General features: G+C 39.7%; 1 protein-coding gene and 1 non-coding gene across 2 annotated transcripts; one reads left to right on the top strand and one right to left on the bottom strand.

Annotated features, from left to right (window-relative positions):
* Positions 1-529: 529 nt before the first annotated feature.
* On the bottom strand, positions 530-601 carry trnae-cuc. The gene has a single exon. It is a non-coding gene; the product is annotated as a tRNA-Glu (tRNA).
* A 1,447-nt stretch (positions 602-2,048) lies between these two features.
* Positions 2,049-11,327, top strand: LOC117944102 (inter-alpha-trypsin inhibitor heavy chain H3-like). Its single transcript, XM_034870661.1, has 22 exons — positions 2,049-2,270; positions 2,443-2,490; positions 2,659-2,682; positions 3,348-3,502; positions 3,691-3,795; positions 3,952-4,114; positions 4,198-4,308; positions 4,455-4,583; positions 5,291-5,407; positions 5,480-5,648; positions 5,726-5,851; positions 5,952-6,133; positions 6,325-6,510; positions 6,614-6,753; positions 7,519-7,679; positions 7,912-7,938; positions 8,034-8,093; positions 8,714-8,827; positions 8,996-9,197; positions 9,300-9,472; positions 10,701-10,812; positions 10,922-11,327. Exons 1-22 carry the CDS (start codon positions 2,157-2,159, stop codon positions 11,058-11,060), a joined length of 2,757 nt encoding a protein of 918 aa, XP_034726552.1. The 5' UTR covers positions 2,049-2,156; the 3' UTR covers positions 11,061-11,327.
* The last annotated feature ends 356 nt before the right edge of the window (positions 11,328-11,683 follow it).

Genomic DNA, 11,683 nt, shown 5'->3' with positions numbered 1-11,683 from the left:
GCCATAGTAAAATCTACTTTAAAGGCCTTTATTGTTTTATTATAAATTGTGCTTACATGGTGTGTGTACTAAATAAAATGTATATAAATTAGTTCAAGTTACCACAAATACAGAGAAATAATAGAGATTTCATTCAGCCCCTGATGATCAAAGTACTCTCAGACACACAACAATCTCGTCAACAACTAAACCCCAAATGACCAGCTCTGCTCTGTTGAGTGCTGAATATAGTACCTGCTTCTATTGCTAACACTGTATCATGACATCCATGCTGCAGGCCCAGAAGACAGCTTGCCAAAAAAGAAAAGTGTTTGTTCTCAAGTTTCTAAATTGTAGACCAGCGTTGTTCTGAATAATTTATCCACACACATTTTGTCCTTCACAATGCTACATTATATCTAGTTTGTTTATTTACAGGTCAGATTATGTACATAGAAATAGATTACAGTAGCCTACATTTCTCCCATCCTCCCCCTTTCTTTTTTTAACAAGTACAATTTGGGACAATCATGAAGGAGTGATAAAAGCGTTCCCTGACCGGGAATCGAACCCGGGCCGCGGCGGTGAGAGCGCCGAATCCTAACCACTAGACCACCAGGGACCCGATAGAGATGATAGTTTGCGCCATTTTGGCTGAGCTTTGTAGCAGTCCGGATGTGAATCCGACCTGCGGCTCATTGCTGCGTTTCAATCCCCCGTCTCTCTCTCCCTCTCTCTCACTTTCGTCACTGTCACTTTAATAAATGGAAAACCCCTTTAAAAAGTAAATAAATAAAACTGTATAACTGAGTTATTTCATAGTTTTCCGCCATCTAATTTCAATACCATTTAGCAACAAACTTCAAGTTTATGCTCGTCCGCATCATATTTTTTTATTATTTCTTAATTAACTTCTGGGTCATTGCTCTAATGCTACAGCTGCTTTTATAAATGTGCTCTCGTTCAAGCGAGCTAACACATTCCACAAAAACAGTTTTCTTCTATTTTGAACACAAAACTTCTTTTGGCCACTTACTGTAATTAGGGCACCTGCATGGGAGCAGAGGAAGCATAGTCATATCATCAGTTCACCTGTTGGGTTTTATGAATAAGAAAGGGGGTGACAGGTCAAAACCCATTTTGGGTTTTGGTTAGCCTGTCACCGGTTGCAGCTGTGGCAGCTCTACCCCGCCCACCTTAGATGCTACAGCTTTGTTAGCTTATGATCTTGGAGGTGAAGATCCTGGATGTGGAGGTCCTGGGCTTGTGTGGTTACATGTGATCCGTGGTTGTGCAGCCGATTGGATGTACTGCCAAATTCTCTGAAACACCTTTGGAGACGGCTTATGGTAGAGAAATGAACATTCAATTCTAGGACAACAGCTCTTGTGGACATTCCTGCAGTCAGCATGCCAATTGCACGCTCCTATTATTGTGGGCAGCCAAAGGCACACTGTGCAATAATCATGCTGTCTAATCAGCATCTTGATGTACCACACCTGTTAGATGGATGGATTATCTTGGCAAAGGAGAAGTGCTCACTAACACATACTGTATTTAGACAGATTTTTTAACAATATTTGAGAGAAACTGGCCTTTTGTGCACATAGAAAAAGTATTAGATCTTCACTTTATCTCCTGAAAAATTGTGAAAATTTTGCATTTATAATTTTGTTTAGTGTAGTATATTAATAGGGCCTACACTATATTGGAACTTACGCATTTACTTCAGCATAACTTTTCTCTTTTTTAAGGAAATACCAGACCAGTTTGTTTGGGGTTTTTACCATGGTGAGGTACCATGGCTCCATTCATTCTGCCTTTTTTATAGTGGTGGTACACATACTTATCTCTGAGTCAACCTACTCTGAGTTAATTTAACCAACTCTAATCATCTGTTCTGGAACCAAAAAGTAATTTCCCATCTCCGGGTAAATCAACTCAGAGCTCAGGGTTAGACTCCGAGTTTGTTGAACCTCTTTCCTGAAACGGACCCCTGCACTTAGAGCTCAGGTTTGTTGGTCAATATGTACTCAAGCACACACACGCACACACACAAACACACACACACACACACACACACACACACACACACACACACACAGGTTCTGTTCCTCCCCCTGGCCAGAGAGCTTTCTCGGCAGTGAAGTCAGTCGCTGTTCAGTAGAAGTTTGGTCATGTCTGGACTGCAGGGTGTTCGACTGCTGCTGCTGTGGGCCAGCGCCTGCCTCTGGCTGCCCAGCCTGGCCTGGGGCACTCTGGTCATCTCAGGGGACCATGAAGCTCTGCAGGTAACTTCAAACACTGACCTTTTTGTACTATGATCGTATTTGGAAACCACATTTTACAGATATTTTATCTGGTGGTACCTGATTTAGCCCCTAGTCTGTTTTCTTCTACATAACAAACTGCACTCCTTTTTTTGGCACCCTGTGAGTTCACCCTGCTGTATTTGTATTTCAGGAGGCAAGAGGAAACTATTTACCGACAGACAAGTCCTTTCATATTATGGTGAAAAGTTGCATCCTTTTGCTTAAAAGTCACACGTCTTATTTAAATAAATGTAGATGGCTTTTTTTGTACATGGATGATTAATATTTTAAATAGCATAAAGCAATAGTGGCAGTTGAAATTCCAAAAGGAATCACCTTATTGGTTGTGTGTTTGTTTTCATTACAGAAAAGAAGTACAAATGAAGCCACGGTAAGAAAATAATCAGCTTGTATCTCTGTATCTCTATTGATGATAATAAATATATGGATAGATATTTATTGATCCCAACAAAATGGGAAATTATAATGTTACAGCTGCAAAGATTATGGAAAATATTCAATTAAACACAACTTTATATATGCTGGAAGGGCAATGAAACATACAATAGATAGGAGAAGAAAGGAAAAACTCTAAAACAGTATTCACCATTTCTGTCCTTCACTGGCAAGCGGTGGAACCAGAAAATAAAGGTCTCTCACAAAAGGCGTCTAATTAAAATAACATGACTGAGAGTAACTAAACTGAATGAAAAGAGGTTTTCTTTTTAAATGCCAACACTTTTCCTGCTTCGAGCATACAGCACTCAGGTTGCCTCGCCCAATCTGTCTCACACAACACTCCCAGGGTGGAATCTGTGACATAATGTCTTTTTAAACAATTTTTTTCAAGCTGTTATAAGTTTATTTGGCACCAATTGCGACAACATTTTCTTGGGACTGGACCAGCTGCAGAACAACATTCAGTTTAAAACTACATAAAAATGGCAAATAATACAACAATTCTACCAATGCTGTATGGGAATTGCTTGTGTTGTAGCTTTCCAGCTTCACTATTTATTGTACGTATATCTGTTTCTCCCTCTCTTTCTGTCTCAGGTGGAGGTGTACAGTGTGAAAGTGGATTGCACTGTGACGTCTCGTTTCGCCCACACCGTCATGACCTCCAAGGCTCTGAACAAAGCAGACTTCTCCCAAGAAATCTTCTTTGAAATAGAGCTGCCCAAGACCGCCTTCATCACTAACTTCAGCATGTTAGTCTGCCTTCATTCTGACTTCCACTCTGTGCACATTCCTCCTTGTTTTATGACAATTTGCGTGTGACAGCGTTTATGCCTACTTCTTTTACCAGTCATGCTCCAAAGATAATTTTTCTTACTGATGCAGTTATTTAACCTTCCTTAAGTTGCATAATGTTACTCTCCATCTTGGTGCCCCACAGGGAAATTGATGGTAAGATGTATGTCGGGGAGGTGAAGGAGAAAGAGAAAGCCAAGAAACAGTATGAGAAGGCTGTTTCCTCTGGACAGACTGCTGGACTGGTCAAGTGAGTCAGTCAAGAGGAAAAATACATAAACACAGTTTAAAATACGTGTTCAAAGAAACATGATTCTATAAGCTACTGTTTTTACATTTTTATGGATTTGTAACGATCCTAAATGTTTTAACATAGAGGCTGTCAATGATCTGTGTTTCATTACAGGGCTTCTGGAAGAAAAATGGAGAAGTTTTCAGTGTCTGTCAACATCGCAGCTGAAAGTAACGTGACGTTCGTACTGACTTACGAGGAGCTCCTTCAGAGGAAACTGGGCCAGTATGAGATTCTGACTCGAGTTAAACCCAAGCAACCTGTCCAGGAGTTACAGGTTCTTGTTCAAATCCTGTCTCTTGGTGATTTCAGATGATTTAAATAAGTTATTTACCTGTGTGTGTGTGTGTGTGTGTGCAGATTGTGACAAACATCTATGAGCCTCAGGGCATTTCTTATGTGGATGCCAATGCAACTTTCTTCTCCAATGAGCTGCTCCCCCTGGTGGAGAAGGTTGTCACGGGAAACAAGGTACACAACACAACAGGCCTTTTAAGAAGTTGTCTCTATTTCTTTAAAGTGATCTTGGTCTCACTTCCTTTCATTTACATTTATCAAATTGTCTGACACAAGAATTAAGGGTAAGCTAAACAATTCGTATTGTATTCCATTGTCAGGCACACATCTCTTTCTCGCCAACGATGGAGCAGCAGAGGAAGTGTCCAGGTTGTGATGGAACACTCATTGACGGAGATTTTATCATCAAGTACGATGTGAACCGAGCAAAGAGCCTCGGAGACATTCAGGTCAGCTTTCAACACATACTGTACCCAGTATCGGCTAAAGATTGGTCTGGCAATGCGAGACTAATATCTGCTGAATGCAATTACATCAGGCTTCATAAGGCAAACTATACAGATTACATGTAATGTTATTTGTCTGGAGGCTGCGTTGTAAAATAAACTTATGGAAACTTAAACTTAATCCTCAAAGGGAAACTTGGTTTTCTATCATTGACAAAGACATACACAGAACGCTGACAAAGACATTGTAAAGCATTGTACACAATCAGTTATTTATACAAAAGATAACATCAGGCAGAGTCATTGACGAGAAGTACATAATTCAATAGCAGCAAAGGGATTATTAAAATCCAAGAATGCAATCAAAAGTTGGATCTAAAAACAAGATCACAAAAACAAAAAGTGTAAACGTGCCAATGTACAACCATGCAAACCATATTCAGACAGTTACAAGATAAGAAATTGATAATAGTGAATAAATAGTGAAATGGTAAAAAGTCTAACTACTGCAGAAACAGACGTCCGGAACCTTTCAGTCAAGCATTTTGGCAAAAGAATCCATTGCTCCTGCTACTGTTTATGAAGGTACTGTGCAGGGGATAGATGTCCCTTGACAAAAATTAAAAACTACGTTTTCTTACAGTTTTCACGTTGCCTTGTCATGTTTTTAAATAAATATTGCTACTCTATATTGATTGGCTTCTTTTTAGGTTGTGAACGGATACTTTGTGCACTTCTTCGCTCCCGCTGACTTGCCCACTGTGCCAAAGAATGTGGTGTTTGTGATTGACAGGAGCGGATCAATGCACGGACGAAAGATTGAACAGGTGAGAGACTGTTGATGTGTTTCTAATTTATTGATTGCACACATTTTGACCTCTGACCTTGTCACTCTTAAGACACGGGAGGCATTGCTGACAATACTAGAAGACCTCAGTGAGGAAGACCACTTTGCCCTCATCCAGTTTGATAACAATATTGAGTCTTGGAGAGAATCACTTTCTAAAGCCACCAAGGAAAATTTGGCTGCAGGACTGGACTATGTCAGAACGATATCCGCCAGGGCAAGCAAGTGTCACTTTAACTCCCTAAATGATAGAAATATGCAGACTATACATTTTACAATGTGTGTGTTTTCCTTCTAGCGACCGATATCAATGGTGCAGTCTTGAAAGGTGTCGACATGCTAGTCAAAGACAGGCAAGAGAAGAGGCTCCCAGAGAAGAGCATCGATATGATTATTTTACTGACTGATGGAATGCCAAATAGTGGTGAGCATGCATAGTGTGTACATCTAGGTCGGATATACTACATATTTTGTTCACACACTTTTTACTTAGTACTCAATTTTTGCATGTTGTGTCTTTGAAGGAGAGTCTCACCCCCCAAAGATTCAAAAGAATATTCATTCTGCTATGGGAGGAAACATGTCTCTGTTCTGTCTTGGATTCGGAAATGATGTGGGTTATTCCTTCCTGGATGTGATGAGCAAACAAAACAGGGGAGTGGCCCGCAGGATCTTTGAGGGTTCAGATGCAGTTGTTCAACTTAAGGTGGAATACATAATGTTTGAGCTACTACTTAGATCTTTGGGAAGTTAAATGAAAAGAATACCAGCTATGACACATTCTTGCACAATTGCTGTATGTAGTCACTATTTAAAAACAACTTTATAATAACTATATATACTGTAGAATGTTATGGACAAATAGATGTAATAAAATGTGGGATGCATTTCTTCCAGGGTTTCTATGAGGAGGTGGCCAGCACTCTGCTTTTAGAAGTGGACCTGCGTTATCCTGACAATGCAGTGGACTCGCTGACTGCCAGTCACTACAGCCAGTTTTTTAAAGGCTCAGAGATCGTGGTGGCTGGTCGAGTGATGAACAATGACGTGGACAACTTTATGGTGGAAGTGTTCGGACAGGGGGTAAAGGACAAGGAAATGGCAGAAATTTAGAAACAACACAGAGATGGAGAAAAGGCGTATTTATTACTGTTTTTCTTAGAATTTGTTTATATTTATGTTATAGTTTGAGGAGGACTTCAAGGTGCAGGGCCAGGCCAGTGCTGTGGATTGGGGCGAGATATACCCAAATGAGGAGTACATCTTCGGGGATTTCATAGAGCGTCTTTGGGCCTACCTCACCATCCAGCAGTTACTGGACAACAGGTCTGTTTGAGTCATTTCACCCAAGCTGAGACCTGAATTTCCTTTTAGCTTGGAAATTTTGTGGTTTAGATAGGTTTACATGGTTTCATTTTCAAGAAACACCATACTTTTGTTGTACGGCACATTGCTGCAGATCCTGTTTTCACCTGTCTCTGTCTCTGAGACATCTCACTTCTTTACTATTTTTGTTGGGAGTTGCACATGCGCAGTAGCTAGTTCATGTTCAGATCAGCTAGCTACTGTTTCTCCAACTTTGGTCAGTACAAGGCAGGATTAGCTGGGAGACTGCTAAATGAGGGCGCACTTGTGGAATACCTGCAGAACAGGGACATCTAAGTTGTTCATTTGTAGATTATGGTGAACTAGTTTGTGTTGTAGTAGTGTTTTCCCATTGAGAACAAGTTAGCTTGCTACTCTTAGCCACCTCGTCTTGGCTAGTTACGTAGAAAGCCGTGGAAATGTTGAACAGCTCACCCCGCCCACCCAACATAACGTTAAGCTGGATCCATATTGAAATGTATCAATAATTAAGGTCTCTGCAATGTGAGTAGTATGTAATCAATGACAACATGATGCTGTGTGACAAAAAGCAAGCTGACTTACTGAGTATTATTCTTTCTGTGACAATCTATGATTTACAATTACTCTTGAACGTATCATCTGGGTTCCTGGGTTTTGATTATTAATTGATTAATATTAATTTATAGATTCCTTGGTGATTTCCTGAAGGCCATTGTCAACTTCAGTATATTTTCCTTCTTGCAGCAAGAAAGGTGCCGAAGACGAGAAAGCCAATGCCACTGCCAAGGCACTAGAAATGTCTCTGCATTATAGCTTTGTCACCCCACTCACCTCCATGGTGGTCATCAAGCCTGAAACGGAGGACGGACAAGGCAGCCCTTTCATTGCTGACAAACTGACTGAGGGTAAGAGACGAAAGAGAGGGTTTGAAATGTGATACTGCCCATGGCTGCTGTCAATCTTTTTTTTCTATAAAAGCAAAACTTACCAAGCAGCACTGTCTGTTTGATTCATGTCATTATTATAATTTTGTTTCTTAAAAAATAATGAGTTTTACTCAACTATACCAGCAGAGGGGGGTGCTCCAGTTTAAACTGTGGAATATACTAATTGTTTTGTCCTTCTGTTTTTTGACAGAGCAAAGACAACAAGCAGAAAGAGTGTGTAAGAAAGTTTTTACCGTATAGCATAAACATTTCTGGGGTTAGATCATTTCACTGTATTTCTTTCAACTTAAATTGTATTGTTTCTGTATCTAGCATATCGATATGCATCCCCTTCTTATTCTATGCAGCCGCCAGCACAACCCACATATTTAGGTAAGTACATTTTTAGATATGGTAGCTGCGTGTCTTGTTTCGGTCAGTTGGTCTATCAGTCCATCCTGACTACTATTAGATACATTGCCAAGAAATTTAATACAGACAAACAGAATACTGAGTTTTCAGGACTTTGGTGTTATGTCAAAATCTTTACCTGTGCAGTGAAATATCTCAACTACTATGTCATCATCTACTGGATAGATTTGCACACCTTTTTATATAGATATTTATGGTCCTTTTCATTGGGATACTTTGGTTTATGACCGGCAAAACTAATGACATCCCATCAACTTCAGCTATATTTTGTGTATAGCGGCTTTTAGAATATGTTAGCATGCTAACAAACTAAACTAATATGGTGAACATGATGAACATTACACCTAATTAACATCAGCATGTTTTCATTGTCATTGAGACCATGTTAGGATGCAGACATTAAGTTTTAGCTCAAAGGACATCGTTGTGCCTTAGTACAGCTTCAGGGAGCTGCTAGCATTGCTGTAGACTCCATGTCTTGTCAACTTGTGTCTTTAGCATGTTGAACCAACAGTATACAAAAAAACAAAATCATATCCACTTTGCTCATTACTGTCATTATACTTTGGTGTCACCTGCAGTGGATGGAGATCCTCATTTCGTGATTGAGCTCCCTGAAAGAGATGACGCACTGTGCTTCAATGTCAATGCCATACCAGGAACCATTTTCAACCTGGTCAAAGACACAGAACAAGGTCAGCCATGAGTCCTGATAGTCATCATGACGTTCTTACCCCTTTACTTTTTTACTACACATGAATAATCCTTGTGGACCAAGATTTTGGACACTTCTCGTACATATGCCAGTATATCATACCATGCAGTTAAACAGCCAGTGACAGAATCCCTTGTTGTTTCCTTAGGTATTTTGGTCAATGGCCAGACCATCGGAGACAAGAAGATTGCACCTAATGGTAAAATAAACACCTACTTTTGCCGTTTTGGCATCATCCACCAGACTCTGGGGGTGAGGCTTGAGGTGAGCACTCACGACATCTTGTTGCTCCAGGATGGAAAATGGGTCAAACTGCTCTGGTCTGATAGAGCTTCTGTCAAAGGACTCAAGTAAGGACCCAAAATAACTATTTCTCTACATGAGTAATATGAAATATGAAATCCAGTTCAGGATGGATAATTGTTTTCTCTCTTCCCCTGTTTCTTCACTAGCGTGGATCTTCTCTTGACCAAGGATCACAGCCTAACAGTAACTCTAAAGGATTCTGTGAAGTTTGTTGTCCTGCTACACAAAGTGTGGGTGAAGCACCCATACCACCGTGACTACTTGGGTTTCTACACCCTAGACAGCCACCTCCTGTCCCCTTCTGTTCATGGGCTGCTAGGTAAAACATGATACACGTATTAGTAGATTGCATGCTTTAAACTTTAACAGCAGGTCAAAACAAGTGATATGGATTTTCTAGGGTTGCTAAGACATAAAAAAAAGAAAATATAATAATAACATTAATTGACAGCCAAAAGACAAATTGCCAGGGAATTTGCACTTTGTTCGGGGATTGGTCCAATGTCTCTCGATCAATGGAAGTACATTGCTCTCTGCTATCTTTGTGTCAAATTCACTTTGCTATGGGAAACAACAAGGACAACCTCCTAGCTTTGAACATGAGAATCATGCAATAAGGCAGGCCGGCTCGGATCTTCCAGTGAACGATTGTAAAGATTTTCAAAGAATATGTTTACGGCCTTTACAATCTAACTGACACGTCTTAAGACCAACTGCCCGGCACTTCTATGGACGTACACACGGGAATCAAGCTAATTTAAATAGCTCACTTTACTAGCAACGTTACTGTTCTGTTCACCTTGTCATAGTGTCGTTTTCAGTTGCAGTAGGGAGCTGTTTTCAATACAGAAGATAAAGAAAGAAAAATAAAACTTTACACTACCTGCTGAGCACCAAATGCAGACAAACCCATTTAGCAGTTGAAAAGACAGATATTTGCCTCAGCTGTTGGTAGAAACTAAAATGAAGCTAAAAAAAGAGTGAATATTGGACTTAAATTTATCAAAGCTAAGATTTCTTTTTGTCTGATGGATGTGTAAACAGGCAACTGTTTGCTAATATGTTTCCCGTAGCTTTATTAGGTGATCGTATCAATAATTACAGCTTGTTGGGCTCGACTTTAAGTGGCCAAAAAAGATATTGTTGCTTTAAATTAACCTGGATAGTTTCCTTATGTCAGGCATTAAAACATTTGACATCAAAGGGTCCTCACAGGAGGAATTTCCTTTGATATTTGTCTAATTATTCTTTTAATGAATATACTGTATGTAACGTTCTTTGTGATGTTATGCAGCAAATCTTTTACAATAGTTATTGAACCAAAACCAGATTTGAACAATAGTCTGCATGAATCAGCTTTCATCCAGTACAAACAGAGAAATACTTGTAAAATACAGGATCTTCAAGATTTTTGACATTTCAGTATATTGTAGATATAATAAAACTCAAATTGTTTAGTTGGCAATTCTCACTGGTGGAGAAATACAGGGCCAGAAACATTTTATATAAAAAATGATATTTACTTTAAATGGTGGGTCGTCCTCCAGGTCAGTTCTACCATGGGATTGAATATGAGGTGTCAGACCTGCGTCCAGGGGAGGTCCCAGAGAAACCGGACGCCACCATGTATGTGAAAGGACAGGAGCTCAACGTGACCAGGTACGCTGCATGCCTCAGATAACTCTGTCCCATCGCAGTGCAATGTTGCATGCAATGTGTGTCCTAAATGAATGAATGCTCTACATGACATTTCTGTCCTGGTGCACAGAGGCTGGCAGAGAGACTTCAGGAGGGATGTGAAGAACGGAGAAAATGTTCCCTGCTGGTTCATTCACAGTAATGGAACAGGCCTTATTGATGGAGATGCAACAGACTATGTTGTGTCAGGCCTTTTTAAAACTGTGTAAAAACAAGTTACACATCAATGTCCATGCAGTAAATATTAAAATCTGTCTGTACTTACATAACTAACCATAACTGCTCTGACTTCTTGTATCCAAAGCTAAATAGGCTTTACTACAGGCTTTATTACTATCCCAATATATTTAAAAGTACAGGGAGACAGCCTCTGCAATGTAAAAATACATGGGACACAGTTCTTAAAGATGGACTCTAGCTAGATTCAATCATTTCATTTTAGTGTTTCATTGTTTGCAACATTGTTTAGTATATCAGAAAGGACTGTTAAGATATCTTTTCTAAAGGCCTTTGCTTCAGCTATGTCACCATTTTCCTCTAAAGACATGCTTAAATTAAGTATACTAGCTTTCTAATTAGAAACCTTACATTTGTAATCCTAGTTAAAGTGTTTTCTAAAGTCAGGAGCTGACAGGAAGTCAAGTGGGATCCAAATTGTTTCCAAGCAGTGCAACTCTTATGAAAATGCCTTTTAAAGTTCATTTGAGGTCTACTGTAGGACTCCTAAATCTCATGACACCAAATAAATGTTATCCTATTAGTGACGTATTGGTGAATCATGTCTTAATGGTCACAAAATCCACACAAAAAAATCCTCTGTGTACCATGTGGC

The sequence above is a fragment of the Etheostoma cragini genome, chromosome 4, assembly GCF_013103735.1.
Source record: "Etheostoma cragini isolate CJK2018 chromosome 4, CSU_Ecrag_1.0, whole genome shotgun sequence".
Lineage (NCBI taxonomy): Eukaryota > Metazoa > Chordata > Actinopteri > Perciformes > Percidae > Etheostoma > Etheostoma cragini.
This window is presented reverse-complemented; position numbering and strand designations above follow the sequence as displayed.